A 17,000-nucleotide genomic window follows, 5' to 3' on the forward strand; every position below is an offset into this window, starting at 1 on the left:
TTATCCCCCGTGGCTGCTCTATCAATGTGACTCGTTGCATGTAAAAAATGTCCTATAATAAATCCCAATTGTTCTTCCTTACTGTCGACAAGAAACCAGTTCCCCATCTCCAAATTCCTAGATAAGTTTGCCCCTTACCCTGATTTTCCGAGGTCCCATAGCTTTAAGTTAAAACCCAGCCCAGGAATCACTCAAACTCTTTGATTGTCGCTTTTCCCAATTCATTATAAATTTCCTAAATTTTTAGTTACTACTGCTGAAAGTCTTAATTTTGATAAGCTTACCGAGCTTGAGGTGCTATCAGAATCAAATCAAATTAATGTAATAGCTGTCACATAATGTAATAGCCATAGCCCGAGGGTCCTTCGTCTATCAAATTATGCAGAATTTATTTAAGCTTTATCAGAATACTAGCCCAATTCTCATAATTTGTAGCAGAACAGACCCATAAAAATAACTAGGCCGAGGCTCAGGCTTCAAAGGTCAATTGCCTCAAAATCCCTAAAATAATAGCAAATGAAGAAATAAGGAAAGAAACAGAATATTAGAAAGGAGAATCTGTAAAGAACTTGATTTCTACACCATTGCTGATAAAACAAAAAGCAAGCATTCATCATTTTGCTACATAACGTCGCACTTTAAAAGTAAGTTCTTCCTTGTGTATAGATAGATGTTGTGATTTCAGCATAGTAAAATGAAGTTCCTGAGTGAGCAGTATGAGAGCACATGCGTATATTCCATCAGCACACACAAATCATTAGCCTCCCAGAGCTGCTTTGAATTTCGGTCTTCATCTAGCATCCCGCCTGTGAACATCATGAAAACCATGAGATTTATCTTTTGGGCTGTCAGCCTCTTGGTATTAAAAAAATGATTAGACAAAGACCAGTCTGTACTGAATGCAGGTTGAGAATGTTTTCGAACTCGTTGATATATGGACGGTGCAATTGTTCGTTTCATACAGGAGCTGAAAAGTATGCTAAAATTGACGCAGCTAATTGGACTAACACCTGGGTGTGTCCTGACTGCTCCTCTAAGAAGACTTCAGCCATACGCGTAATGTCCCCGAGGAGCTTGATAGTAAAACAGCGTTAACCCTTCCGTTTGCAGAAGGTGATTCTAACTTCTGTCCACCTCCGTCATGAAGAGACGTTCCCGCCTCTGGAAGTTGCTTGTCAGAATACGGGTAGCTTCACTTTTTTTTGGCGACACTTCTTCAACTCTTGGCACCACCAATCACATGAGGTGTCGTTTAAACTGAACCTTACTCAAGGTTTACGAGTGGTAACATAACATATTCAAACCCCCTTGTAAAAGATTTTGCATGCCAGACAAAAATCTGCACTATGAAACTTGAAATCCTCAAACCAGAGTCGGCACTGACTCAGCTCACAGTATTGATGATCCTGATTGACGATTAAAAAAAAACGTTCAAAACAAAACACAGGTCTTAAAAACATCCGAAAGTATGTTTCCAGCTGGTAGCCGAGTTTCGGTTTTTCATATTTTCCTTCGTTTTTGACGTCTCCCTTGACTTTCTTATGCCAGACGAAGAGGCCCTTGGCAGTACTTGATTCTAAAACTGTACCATTACTTTTAATAAAATTTTGACTGGTGTTGCGTTCTCTCAGGCTAAGATTTTGGTAATATTCTGATTTGGCATTCAGGGATGCCCTTCCTTCTCGAAAAATAGCTCATTGGCACACCAACCACTCTCGCTACTCCTTACAGACCTTTCTAACATGTCTAGAAATGGCCATCCAATTCGTTTCGTTTTATGCTCTTTACAAGGAAAAAGTCTCTTTTATAACTGATGTATCGCCGTATAAAATCTGAGAAGGCTATGATTCTTGCCAAAGTCAAGGGTAAATACACAAAAATATTTAATTTATGCAGACTTAAAAAAAAAAAACAGAAAATATATCAACAACAGTTAACTACGAATTCGAGCAGGCTTTGATTCTTTCAAATAAAATCAATAAAACTGTTCAAATACAAAAAGAAACGAACATAATCAGCAAATTTCTTTTTTTAACAATAAAGAAACGAAAACAGAAAAAAATTAAAAGAAATTCAATTAAAAAATGACACTAGTTTCAAACAACTATATTATAAATGCATCAATATATACAAAACAGGACGGGCTTTAAAAAACACTAAAAAAAGAAAAAGAAAACTGCTTTAGACACCTTTTAGAATAGCCAGATATCCATCCTTACTGCTTCTTAGACTCCAAAGGAGCCTCATGTCGTTCTCTACTCCAATGTCGTTCTCATTACTCCAAAGGAGCCTCTCTAGCGCAGTAAAAGGCACCCTGAAGAGATATTTTTAAAAATCAGAACTCCTTTATATTTTTTTTGGGAGTGCTACTTGTCTGTATACTTTAATGTTGTTATGCCCAAAGAAAAAGGATGATCATTAGATTTTTCACAATTAGACAAGAGAGTGGAAAAATGCGTCTTAAGTTTGTTTTGCTTTACAGTTTTTGCTCAAAGATTTAAGTAAGAAGAACTCTATTGATTTTTAGCCAGGGCCTCTGATATATTTAGAAGCAAATAACGTACGTTTCAATGCATAACGGGAAGAACCGCTCCAAAAATCCTATTACAAAAAAAAGGTTGAGATGTTCCATCACAATGCAAAGGATCTGCTTTAATGGACGTATATCCTTCCAGGATTGTTAGTGGTTAGTGGCCATTATGGCCACTTATGGTTAATCAGCACATTGAACAAAAATGGCTAGATTCTGAAACAAGCTAAAACAGCTTGATTAGTAATAAAGGTAATACTGTTCACCTAGCACCAATTGAATTGAGGCACTAATAAATTTTCACTATATGTCTAGTCACGATGGCAAAAGGGGTCCCAAATGATTAGGTGCATCGGCAAACATGTATTTTAATTGATAAGCTTCCGCAACTAACAAGCTGATCTCTCTGTCATCCCAGAAATGTGTTGGGAGATTCTGCAGGAGCATCAAAAGACCCTAAAAAGTACATAAATTGATATATATATATATATATATATATATATATATATATATATATATATATATATATATATATATATATATATATATATACATAGCAATTGGTTTACTTATGATCGAACAAACTGAAATGTTCTCAACAGCAAAAACAAAATATATTACAACAAAACTATATTTCAAAGATTCGTGCCAAAACAATAGTAAGCTACTCTACAACTAAAATTCTACTAGGGTAAATTTCATATATACCCTAAAGCACGTTTAATCAAATAATACATTTCGTCCTTTTTTACGTTATATTCACGCTGATTCCAAATTTGGCCCACTATAACAATCACTAATATTATTATATTAGGGTCAAAACCTCCCCCCATCACAAAAAATCAGCCTTAAGTTATTTTTTGTCGAAAGTATGCGAGTCGCTTCATAGAAAAATCAAATAACACCATACTTTGTGACAACGAAGTGAATAAAGTCGTGGCTAACTACCAGGGTTGTCAAGGATCAATCCCGCAAATTGTAAGGAATTTCTTCTCTAAAATGTAAAATATTGGATTTTTTAAAATAATTTTCTTATATCTGTTTGTATCTAGCTCGAACCGATATTTTTTATGTAAATAGACAAAACAACATATATATCCACCAAAATTTTAAATTTCTATTTCATTTTCTTTACGCTTGGCCAAAGATGTAAGGCTTAAACGCACACGTGCCTTATTTTACGAAAACGGCAAGACAGGGATTTTCATGTATATTCCTAATTCATGATTTATGATTTATATGTATAATTTTCCACCAGCAACTACGAAGGAAGGCTGGTGGATTTTTGTGTAGGTGGGGGAATATGCCCAAGCCTCAAAAAGGTCAATTTTATGCCAAATTCTCTAACTCCGTATTTCTTAACAAACAAATATATAAGAAAGTTTTTTGCGGGGGGGGGGGGGTGAAAATTCCTCTCTAATGCCGTTTCATTCCCGTTTTTTTTTATATTATGCCTGTACTTCGGGTTCAGGGGGGTGATACCGCTTATTTTATTGCACACAATCTTTGTCTCTGTAACATAAACAATCCAATTGACATTTCGGCTGCCAAAAAATCTGGATTTGCTGGAGTTTGGTATTTTGAGCAACACAAGGAAATCTACCTGCGGGGGGGGGGATTGTGAATTCTCCTTGAAAACTGTAGAAATTTTGGTCTTGTCATTAATTGTTTTTTCAAACAGTTCGTGGTAACTATGTGTAAGTAAGGAGCGACACGGCTCAATAGTAACCAAAACTCTAAAAAACAAAATTTTGATACCAATAGATGCATCAAAAGAATCAGATTTTTATGCTAATTTAAAATATATAAGTTTCATCAAGTTTAGTACTACCCATCAAAAGTTACGCGCATGAGAACATTTGCCTTATTTTCGAAGAAGGGGGGAAACACCCCCTAAGTCATTGAACTTTAATGAAAATCACACCATCAGATTCAGCATACCAGAGAATCCTGCTATAGAAGTATCAAGCTCACATCTGCAAAAATGTGGAATTTTTCTATTTTTTTGCCAGAAGAAAGATCACGGATGAGTGTTTATTTGTTTATTTTTTTCCCAGGGGTGATCGTATCGAACCAGTGGTCCTAGAATATCGCGGGAGGGCTCATTCAAACGAAAATTAAAAGTTCTAGTACCCTTTTTAAGTGACCAAAAAAATGGAGGGCAACTAGGCCCCCTCCCATGCTCATTTTTTTCTTAAATTCAGTCGATCAAAATTTTTAGAAAGCCATTTTGTTCAGCATGGTCGAAAAATACAAAAACTATGTCTTTAAGGATGACTTAATCCCCCACAGTCCCGGGGGGAAGGTCTGCAAGTTATGAACTTTGCCCAATGTTTACATATAGTATTGGTTATTGGGAAGTATACAGAAGTTTTCAGGGGGGATTTTTTCTGGTAGCTGGAGGGGGGTTGGGGGGTTGGGGGTTACTTGGGAGGATCTTTCCATGGGGGAAGGGACATTGTTATGAAGGCGCCGGATTTCCCAGCATTATTTAAAAAAACGATCAGAAATTAAATGAAAAAAAGAAAAATTCAACTGAAAGTAAGGAGCAACATCAAAACTTAAAACGAACAGAAATTATTACGTATATGATTGAGTTCGCCCCCAAGTCATTACCTCACTCTTTACGCCAAAGTTTGACTTTGTCTCACAACTTGAGGAAGGGTCGAGGCGTTGAGGAGGGGACAGCCCCTTTTCTGTCAGCTGGATCTCAGACCAGTTCAGACGGATTGGGCTTATGTTGAAGGTTGATAAGTGCGAATATACTTCTTTTAATTCGAATGCGAGTCTCCCTCTTAACTGTGGTTTTTTATCTATTCCCAGTGTCTCTTCTTTTCGGTGGCTTGGTCTTCACATTACTAATAATCTTAAAACACTTCGGGCTCTGACAGTTTCTAATGCAAAAAAAAAACAAAAAATCAGATAGGATATTCAAAAATTGTTGCAAATATTCTTAATTTTTCTTCTTTATATTCTTCATTTTGCGACCATTCTATTCTTTTTTTATCTGGTTTTCTTCCAATTATGAAGCCTAAAGATCTGAATTCTATCCGGACTTATTATTTTAAATTTTCTCGGTACCTTTTGTGCCTCCCTCCGTGGTTCCGGAACCGGCATTTGATATCGCGATTCGACCTCCTTGATTTACGGGGAAAAGTGACTGTGCTTGCGGGAAAGCTGTCGCTATCTGCAGGTATTACTGCGCACCATAATTTACGTTGTTTTATGTAAATATTTGTTAAGTGTGCGTGTTTGCTTTTTTTTTTTTTTTTTTGTTCTTGACGTACTCCACTTCTTTTTTATAGTGGGTAATAAATACATTATTATTATTAATATATACGGAATATTTTCTGTTCGTTTTAAGTTTTAATATCGCTCCTTACTTTAAGTTAAGAAAACTAGTTTTTTTATATTTAATTATACAGAAGAATTGATTGTGTACTTGCATACTTTTTTGACAGAAAACTAATGATGGATTACATCGCTTTTTTTAACTGGCATTATAGTAGAAAGGGGTCAGGAGGTACAGAACGAACACATGTGCTGCCATCTATAATTTAGTCTAATTCTGACGGGACATAATTTATTCAAGGATTATCGATCGAGTCTAATGGAGGTCAAGGTCAATCGATCTGTTGTTGTTGTTTGGCCACGTGTAATGGCATGAGGGGTGATTTACATAATCGATGGGGGAATTATTGATTCACGTCTGGGTGGAATTATGAAACAATATGGTCATAGAGTCCCTAGGGAGAAAGATTACGTAATCGCTCAATGACCTCTTTTTCCAAGGTCGATTTATTTGATGTTTTTCTCGGATGTCAACATCAAATTATGGATGTTTAATGGTTTTTGTCAGTGAGAATTTGAAAAACAGGGACTTTGTCACATTTATGTATGTCAACAGCAATTCATGTCTGTTATATGGTTTTCTCAGTGAGAATGAAAAAACAGGAATTTTCTCACTTGGAAAACCATAAACCACGTGGTGCTGTCACGAGTAGCACCTGTGAACTTGATTTACATAATCGCTAGGGGACATTATTGATTCACGAAGGGGAGAATTAAGAAACAAACATGGCTTCATTAATCTTTAGGCCTGAGGGATTTACATAATCGGCGGGGAAATTGTTGATTCACGAAGAGGGAATTAAGAAACATTAAGGCTTCTTTAATCTTAGGTCTGAGGGATAAACGTTCTTTAGGACAGAGAGAAAAATTAATATTCTATTTTTAAATAGGGCTTCATTGATCTTTAGTGTCAGGAATCATAAATGACATCACTTGTTATCTTGGAATTATGCGGGAGTCTAAAGAGATAAAAATTCTATTTTTAAATACGGCTTCACGGAGCTTTAAGTCGGAGAGGTAAATTGATATTCTAACGAAACCATAATAGTTTAGCTAGGAACATTTATGAGATGAAGAGATTAACGTAGTAAAGGGTTTCCTAGAAATTTGAAATGTGAAAGCATAGAGATGCCAAAAAACAAAAGGAACACACAGAAATTACTTTTTGGGGATTATTTGGGCGAAACGGTTTTAGATAGGTTATGGAATTATTTCGGCGAAACCGTTAGAGACGTTTTAAAAGATGATTTTAGAAAGGGTTTTAGGAGAGGTTTTGAGTGTGGTCGTTATAGTAAACAAGTTCTATTTGAACAGTGTCGTGAGGTCCTCTACCCCAACCCCAAAGGGCCCCGAACGCCCTACCCCGATCCAAAGGGTTCCAATCCCCAAACCCCAATCCAGAAGGAACCCCCCGGTCCCCAAAGGTTCCCAGGGCTCCCACCGGCCCCCCCGCCCCACAAAGGCCCCCCCCCGGCCCCCCACAGGCACATCGAGCTCCCAAAAGACCACCGGGGTCCCAAAGGCCTTCACCCGGTCTCCAAATGTCCCCCAGGCTCTCAACCGGCCCCCAGGACCCCCAAAGGCCCTCCACCGGCACCCAAAGGTCCCCCAGGCTCCCAAAGGGCCCCCCACCCTCCCTCTCCCTCTCCTCACCGTCACCTCCCCCCAACCCCCCTCCCCCCAACCCCCTCCCATCCCCTCCCCTCCCCCTCCCCCTCCTCCCCTCCCCATTTTTTTAATATTTTTTGTGCATTGAGACACAGAAGGGACACCCTCCCCCAAGGGTCCCCCAAACACCCTCCCCGGGCCCCCCCAAGCGGCCCCGCTCCCTTTTTTTTAATACTTTTTTATGGCTTTATTTTATCTTATTAACAAGTTACCTTAATTATGTCATTCCTAAACCCATTTTCCAACCTCAAAGAGTCCCCTCCCCAATTTGTAAATACTTTCTTGAATTTTTTAACATGGTATTTTTTAACTTTTTACGTTCCGACCTTTCTCAAAGAGTCAAATTTAAAGTTCTATTCCAAATATTTTCCCGGAACAAGAAAAGTCCCAAGACATAAAAAATTTAGAGTTCACTTCTAAATTTTTCCGTAGAAGATAGGAAAAGTTATACTATGATTGTGATTATTTTCTATGAAGATAAAAAATTTCACTTTAATTCTAAATTTTCTTAAATTCAGTTCTGACCATTCTCAAAGAGATGAAAAAATTTAAAGTTCTGTCCCAAATATTTCCTCGGAAGAAGAAAAGTTCAACTTCGATTCTGAATTTTCTCAATGAAAATGAAATAAGTTATTGATCAATTCTATTTTCCCAAAATAATATAAAATTTTCCACTTCAATTCAGATTTTTCTCAAAGAGATGAAAAAATTTAAAATATTTTTTCAAATTTTTCTTAGAAGATAGAAAAGATCAAGTTCTAATCTGAATTTTACCAAAGAACACAATTCAATTCTAATTTCCCCAGAGAAAATAAAAAGCTTCCACTTCAGTTTTAAGTTTACCAAGACATATAAAATTTAAAGTTCAGCTCTAAATTTTTCATTAGAAGATAGGAAAAGTTATACTTTGATTTTGATTGTTTTCTATGAAGATAAAAAGTTTCACTTTAATTCTAAATTTTCTTAAATTCAGTTCCCACCTTTCTCAAAGATATGAAAAAATTTAAAGTTCTTTTCAATATATTTTCTCGGAAGAAGAAAAGTTCAACTTCGTTTCTGAATTTTCTCATTGAAAATTAAATATGTTATTGATCAATTCTATTTCTCCAAAATAATATAAAAATTTTCCACTTCAGTTCAGATTTTTCTCAAAGAGATGAAAAATTTAAAATACTATACCAAATTTTTCATAGAAGATAGAAAAATTCAAGTTCTCTTCTGAATTTTACCAACAAACACAATTCAATTCTAATTTCTCCAGAGAAAATAAAAAGCTTCCACTTCAGTTTTAAGTTCACCAAGACATAAAAATTTAAAGTTCTGTTCTAAATTTTTCTATAGAAGATAGTAAAAGTTATAGTATGTTAGTGATTATTTTCCATGAAGACAAAAAGTTTCACTTTAATTCTAAATTTTCTTAAATTCAGTTCCGACTTTTCACATAGAGATGAAAAAAATTTAAAGTTCTGTTCCAAATTTTTCATAGAATATTGGAAAAGTTATATTTTGATCGTGAATATTCAAGTTCTCTTCAGAATTTTATCAAAGAACACAATTCAATTCTAATTTCTCCAGAGAAAATGAAAAGCTGCCACTTCAGTTTTAAGTCCGCTATGACATAAAAAATTTAAAATTCAGTTCTAAATTTATACATAGAAAATAGGAAAAACTATACTATGATTGTGATTATTTTCTATGAATATTAAAAATTTTCATTTCAATTTTAAATTTTCACAAAAAAGTGAAGAAAAGTTCAAATTCAATTCTGAAGTTTCTCAATGAAAATGAAACAAGTTATTGATCATTTCTATTGTCCCAAAATAATATAAAAATTTTCCACTTCAGTTTAGATTTTTCTCAAATAGATGAAAAAATTTAAAATACTGTTCCAAAATTTTCATAGAAGATAGAAAATTTCTTGTTCTCTTCTGAATTTTACCAAAGAACATAATTCATTTCTAATTTCTCCAGAGAAAATAAAAAGTTTCCATATCACTTTTAAGTTTACCAAGACATACAAATTTAAAGTTCAATTCTAAATTTTTCCATAGAAGATAGGACAATTTATACTGTGATTGTGATTATTTTCCATGAAGATAAAAAGTTTCACTTTAATTCTAAATTTTCTTAAATTAAATTCATACCTTCCTCAAAGAGATGAAAAAAATTAAAGTTCTGTTCCAAATATTTTACCTGAAGAAGAAAAGTTCAACTTCGATTCTGAATTTTCTCAATGAAAATGAAAAATTTATCGATCAAATCTTTTTTCCCAAAAATAATATAAAAATTTCCACTTCAGTTCAGATTTTTTTCTCAAACAGATGAAGAAATTTAAAGTTCTGTTCCAAATTTTTCATAGAAGATAGGAAAAGTTATACTTTGATCGTGAATATTCGAGTTCTATTCTGAATTTTACCAAAGAACACAATTCAATTCTAATTTCCCCAATAAAAAATATAAAGTTCAATTCTAAATTTTTCGTTGGAAGATAGAAAAAGTAATACCATACGTGTGAATATTTTCCCGGGAGATAAAAAGTTCTAGTTCAATTTAAAATTTTCTCAATGAAGTGAAGAAGAATTCAAGTTCTCTTCTGAATTTTAACAAAGAACACAATTCATTTCTAATTTCACCATATAAAATAAAAATATTCCACTTCAGTTCTTTATTTCACAAAGACATAAAGAAATTTAAAGTTCAATTCTAAATTTTTCGGTGGAAGATAGAAAAAGTAATACCATACTTGTGAATATTTTCATGGAAGATAAAAAGTTCTAGTTCAATTTAAAATTTTCTCAACGAAGTGAAGGAAAATTCAAGTTCTCTTCTGAATTTTCTCAATGAAAAAGAAATTAGTCATTGATCATTTCTATTTTTCCAAATAATATAAAAATTTTTGACTTTAGTTCAGATCTGACTCGAAGAGATGAAAAATTTAAAATACTATTCCAAATTTTTCACTGAAGATAAAAACGTTAAATCTGGCTCGAGGAGATGAAAAATTTAAAATACTGTTCCAAATTTTTCACTGAAGATAAAAAAGTTCAAGTTCTCTTCGAAATTTTACCAAAGAAAACAATTCAATTCTAATTTCTCAAGAGAAAATAAAAATCTTCCACTTCAGTTCTTTATTTCACAAAGACAAAGAAATTTTTAGTTCTTTTCTAAATTTTTCTGTGGGAGATAGAAAAAGTAATACCATACTTGTGAATATTTTCATAGAGGATAACAAGTTGTAGTTCAATTTAAAATTTTCTCAACTAAGTAAAGAAAAGTTCAAGTTCGCTTCTGAACTTTACCAACGAACACACTTCAATTCTAATTTCTCCAGAGAAAACAAAAATCTTCCACTTCAGTTCTTTATTTCACAAAATCATAGAGAAATTTAAAGTTCAATTCTAATTTTTCGGTGGAAGATAGAAAAAGTAATACCATACTTGTGAATATTTTCACGGAAGATAAAAAGTTCTAGTTCAATTTAAAATTTTCTCAAAGATGTCAAGGACAGTTCAAGTTATCTTCAGAACTTTACCAAAGCACACACTTCAAATCTAATTTCTCCGGAGAAAACAAAAATCTTCCACTTCAGTTATTTATTTCACAAAGACATAAAGAAATTTAAAGTTCAATTCTAAATTTTTCGGTGGAAGATAGAAAAAGTAATACCATACTTGTAAATATTTTCATGGAAGATAAAAAGTTCTAGTTCAATTTAAAATTTTCTCAACGAAGTGAAGAAAAGTTCAAGTTCTCTTCTGAACTTTACCAAAGAACACACTTCAATTCTAATTTCTCCAGAGAAAACAAAAAGCTGCCACTTCAGTTCTTTATTTCACAAAGACATAAAGAAATTTAAAGTTCAATTCTAAATTTTTCGGTGGGAGATAGAAAAATTAATACCATACTTGTGAGACTAAAAATGAAGATATTTATGCAGAGTTTCAACTAGCAATGGCTAAGTTTACTAAAGACAAGCTATTTTCTAGTGAAAACCCAAACACTCAGAAAAAATGATCAATTTTGCATTATTACCAATATTTATAAGCAATACTGGAAGGAATTTATGCACAGTTTCAAAGCACGATGGCTATATTTGCTAAACACATACTATTTTCGTCAAAAAACACACAAAATCAGAAAAAATGTTCTATGGTCCTCTAGTACCGATACAATAAGGCTGAAATGAAGATATTTATGCAGAGTTTCAACTACCTATGGCTAAGTTTGCTAAAGACAAGCTATTTTCTTGCAAAAACACACAAAATCAGAAGTAAAATGTTCAGTGTTCCTCTAGTACCTACGTAATTAGGCTTAAATGAAGATATTTATGCATAGTTTCAACTATCTATGTCTAAGTTTGCTAAAGACAAGCTATTTTCGTGCGAAAACACACAAAATCAGAAAAAATATTCAATGTTCCTTTAGTACCTATGCAATAAGGCTTAAATGAAGATATTTATGCAGAGTTTAAACTAGCTATGGCTAAGTTTGCTAAAGACAATCTATTTTCTTACACAAACACACAAAATCAGAATTAAAATGTTCAATGTTCCTCTAGTACCTACGCAATTAGGCTTAAATTAAGATATTTATGCAGAGTTTCAACTATCTATGGCTAAGTTTGCTAAAGACAAGCTATTTTTTTGCTAAAACACACAAACTCAGAAAAAATGTTCAATGTTCCTTTAGTACCTACGCAATTAGGCTTAAATTAAGATATTTATGCAGAGTTTCAACTAGCTATGGCTAAGTTTGCTAAAGACAAGCTATTTTCTTGCGAAAACACAAACAAAATCAGAAAAAATGTTCAATGTTCCTTTAGTACCTACGCAATTAGACTAAAAATGAAGATATTTATGCAGAGTTTCAACTATCTATGGCTAAGTTTGCTAAAGACAAGCTATTTTCGTGCGAAAACACACAAAATCAGAAAAAATGTTCAGTGTTCCTTTAGTACATACACAATTAGGCTAAAAATGAAGATATTTATGCAGAGTTTCAACTAGCTATGGCTAAGTTTGCTAAAGACAAGCTATTTTCTTACAAAAACACACAAAATCAGAAGTAAAATGTTCAATGTTCCTCTAGTACCTACGCAATTAGGCTTAAATGAAGATATTTATGCAGAGTTTCAACTATCTATGGCTAAGTTTGCTAAAGACAAGCTATTTTCTTGCGAAAACACACAAAATCAGAAAAAATGTTCAATGTTCCTTTAGTACCTACTCAATTAGGCTTAAATGAAGATATTTATGCAGAGTTTCAACTAGCTATTGCTAAGTTTGCTAAAGACAAGCTATTTTCTTGCGAAAACACAAACAAAATCAGAGAAAATTTCCAATGTTCATTTAGTACCTACGCAATTAGACTAAAAATTAATATATTTATGCAGAGTTTCAACTAGCTATGGCTAAGTTTGCTAAAGACAAGCTATTTTCTTGCGAAAACAAACAAAATCAGAAAAAATGTTCAGTGTTCCTTTAGTACATTCACAATTAGGCTAAAAATGAAGATATTTATGCACAGTTTCAACTATCTATGGCTAAGTTTGCTAAAGACAAGCTATTTTCTTGCGAAAACACACAAACTCAGAAAAAATGTTCAATGTTCCTTTAGTACCTACGCAATTAGACTGAAATGAAGATATTTATGCAGAGTTTCAACTAAATATGGCTAAGTTTGCTAAAGACAAGCAATTTTCCTGCGAAAACACAAACAAAATCAGAAGTAAAATGTTCAATGTTCCTTTAGTACCTACGCAATTAGGCTGAAATGAAGATATTTATGCAGAGTTTCAACTATCTATGGCTAAGTTTGATAAAGACAAGCCATTTTCTTGAGAAAACACACAAAATCAGAAAAAATGTTCAATGTTCCTTTAGTACCTACACAATTAGGCTGAAATGAAGATATTTATGCAGAGTTTCAACTAGCTATGGCTAAGTTTGCTAAAGACAAGCTATTTTCTTGCGAAAACACAAACAAAATCAGAAAAACGTAGGTACTAAAGGAAAATTGAAAATTTTTTCTGATTTTATTTGTGTTTTCGCAATAAAATAGCTTGTCTTTAGCAAACTTAGCCATAGTTAGTTTAAACTCTGCATAAATATCTTCATTTCATAATAATTTAGTAGGTACTAGGGGACCATAGAAAATTTTTTCTGGTGTTGTGTGTTTTATCAAAAAAATATATTGTCTTTATAAAAATTAGACATAGTTAGATTTAAATCTTCATAAATATCTTAATTTTAGTCTAGTTGCGAAGGCACTAAAGGAGCATTGAACATTTTTTCTGAAGATTTGTGTTTTAGCAATAAAATAGATGTTATTAATAAAAATAATAAAAAGAAATTTTAAAATCTTAAAAAATAAATTAAATTTTAGTCTAATTGCTTATTTACTAAAGGACAATTTAACATTTTTTGTGATTTTTTGTGTGTTTTCGCAAGAAAATAGCTTGTCTTTAGCAAACTTAGCCATAACTAGTTGAAACTCTGCATAAATATCTTCATTTAAGCCTAATTGCGTAGGTACTAGAGGAACATTGAACATTTTACTTCTGATTTTGTGTGTTTTTGCAAGAAAATAGCTTGTCTTTAGCAAACTTAGCCATAGCTAGTTGAAACGCTGCATAAATATCTTCATTTAAGCCTAATTGCATAGGTACTATCGGAACATTGAACATTTTTTCTGATTTTGTGTGTTTTCGCACGAAAATAGCTTGTCTTTAGCAAACTTAGCCATAGCTAGTTGAAACTGTGCATAAATATCTTCATTTTTAGCCTAATTGTGTATGTACTAAAGGAACACTGAACATTTTTTCTGATTTTGTGTGTTTTCGCACTAAAATAGCTTGTCTTTATCAAACTTAGCCATAGATAGTTGAAACTCTGCATAAATATCTTCATTTTTAGTCTAATTGCGTAGGTACTAAAGGAACATTGAACATTTTTTCTGATTTTGTTTGTGTTTTCGCAAGAAAATAGCTTGTCTTTAGCAAACTTATCCATAGCTAGTTGAAACTCTGCATAAATATAATAATTTCAGACTACTTGCGTAGGTACTAAAGGAACATTGAACATTTTTTCTGATTTTGTGTGTTTTCGCAAGAAAATAGCTTGTCTTTAGCAAACTTAGCCATAGCTAGTTGAAACTCTGCATTAATATCTTCATTTAAGCCTAATTGCGTAGGTACTAGAGGAACATTGAACAATTTAATTCTGATTTTGTGTGTTTTTGTAAGAAAATAGCTTGTCCTTAGAATACTTAGTCATAGCTAATTGAAACTCTGCATAAATATCTTCATTTAAGCCTAATTGCATAGGTACTAAAGGAACATTGAACATTTTTTCTGATTTTGTGTGTTTTCGCACAAAAGTAGCTTGTCTTTAGCAAACTTAGCCTTAGATAGTTGAAACTCTTCATAAATATCTTCATTTAAGCCTAATTGGGTAGGTACTAGAGGAACATTGAACATTTTACTTCTGATTTTGTGTGTTTTTGCAAGAAAATAGCTTGTCTTTAGCAAACTTGGCCATAGCTAGTTGAAACTCTGCATAAATATCTTCATTTAAGCCTAATTGCGTTGGTACTAAAGGAACATTGAACATTTTACTTCTGATTTTGTGTGTTTTCGCAAGAAAATAGCTTGTCTTTAGCAAACTTAGCCATAGGTAGTTGAAACTCTGCATAAATATCTTCATTTTTAGTCTCACAAGTATGGTATTGATTTTTCTATCTCCCACCGAAAAATTTAGAATTGAACTTTAAATTTCTTTATGTCTTTGTGAAATAAAGAACTGAAGTGGCAGCTTTTTGTTTTCTCTGGAGAAATTAGAATTGAAGTGTGTTCTTTGGTAAAGTTCAGAAGAGAACTTGAACTCTCCTTGACATCGTTGAGAAAATTTTAAATTGAACTAGAAATTTTTATCTTCCGTGAAAATATTCACAAGTATGCTATTACTTTTTCTATCTTCCACCGAAAAATTTAGAATTGAACTTTAAATTTCTTTGTCTTTGTGAAATAAAGAATTGAAGTGGAAGATTTTTGTTTCCTCTGGAGAAATTAGGATTGAATTGTGTTCTTTGGTAAAATTCAGAAGAGAACTTGAACTTTACTTGACATCGTTGATAAAATTTTAAATTGAACTAGAACTTTTTATCTTCCGTGAAAATATTCACAAGTATGGTATTACTTTTTCTATCTTCCACCGAAAAATTAGAATTGAACTTTAAATTTCTCTATGTCTTTGTGAAATAAAGAGCTGAAGTGGAAGATTTTTGTTTTCTCTGGAGAAATTAGAATTGAAGTGTGTTCTTTGGTAAAGTTCAGAAGAGAACTTGAACTTTTCTTCACTTCGTTGATAAAATTTTAAATTGAACTAGAACTTTTTATCTTCCAAGAACATATTCACAAGTATGGTATTACTTTTTCTATCTCCCACCGAAAAACTTAGAAAAGAAATTTAAATTTCTTTGTCTTTGTGAAATAAAGAAATGAAGTGGAAGATTTTAATTTTTTATGGAGAAATTAGAATTGAATTGTGTTCTTTGGTAAAATTCCGAAGAGAACTTGAACTTTTTTATCTTCAGTGAAAAATTTGTAACAGTATTTTAAATTTTTCATCTCTTCGAGCCAGATTGAACTTTTTTATCTTCAGCGAAAAATTTGGAACAGTATTTTAAATTTTTCATCTGTTTGAGTCAGATCTGAACTAAAGTGAAAAATTTTTATATTATTTGGAAAAATAGAAATGATCAATGACTAATTTCTTTTTCATTGAGAAAATTCAGAAGAGAACTTGAACTTTCCTTCACTTCGTTGAGAAAATTTTAAATTGAACTAGAACTTTTTATCTTCCATGAAAATATTCACAAGTATGTTATTACTTTTTCTATCTTCCAACGAAAAATTTAGAATTGAACTTTAAATTTCTTTATGTCTTTGTGAAATAAAGAACTGAAGTGGAATATTTTTATTTTCTATGGTGAAATTAGAAATGAATTGTGTTCTTTGGTAAAATTCAGAAGAGAACTTGAATTCTTCTTCACTTCATTGAGAAAATTTTAAATTGAACTAGAACTTTTTATCTTCCGGGAAAATATTCACACGTATGGTATTACTTTTTCTATCTTCCACCGAAAAATTTTGATTTGAACTTTAAATTTTTTATTGTGGAAATTAGAATTGAATTGTGTTCTTTGGTAAAATTCAGACTAGAACCCAAATATTCACGTTCAAAGTATAACTTTTCATATCTTCTATGAAAAATTTGGAACAAAAATTTAAATTTCTTCATCTCTTTGAGAAAAAAATCTGAACTGAAGTGGAAATTTTTATATTATTTTTGGGGAAAAAGATTTGATCGATAACTTTTTCATTTTCATTGAGAAAATTCAGAATCGAAGTTGAACTTTTCTTCTTCCGGTAAAATATTTGTAACAGAACTTT

The 17,000-nt window shown here is 32.5% G+C and overlaps 1 protein-coding gene across 3 annotated transcripts in view; it reads right to left on the bottom strand.

The window, feature by feature from the left end:
- Positions 1-338: 338 nt before the first annotated feature.
- Tbc1d22 (TBC1 domain family member 22) overlaps positions 339-17,000 on the bottom strand; it is a 100,367-nt gene continuing 83,705 nt past the window's right edge. For all 3 annotated transcript variants that reach the window (XM_089092933.1, XM_089092935.1, XM_089092934.1), the window contains exon 11: positions 339-2,986. In XM_089092933.1, coding sequence (XP_088949059.1) covers positions 2,846-2,986 — 141 coding nt within the window. In that variant the 3' untranslated portion in view covers positions 339-2,845. The remainder of the gene's footprint in view (positions 2,987-17,000) is intronic.

The sequence above is a fragment of the Artemia sp. Qi Xiang Cuo genome, chromosome 8 (genome assembly GCF_049724085.1).
Source record: "Artemia sp. Qi Xiang Cuo chromosome 8, ASM4972408v1, whole genome shotgun sequence".
NCBI lineage: Eukaryota > Metazoa > Arthropoda > Branchiopoda > Anostraca > Artemiidae > Artemia > Artemia sp. Qi Xiang Cuo.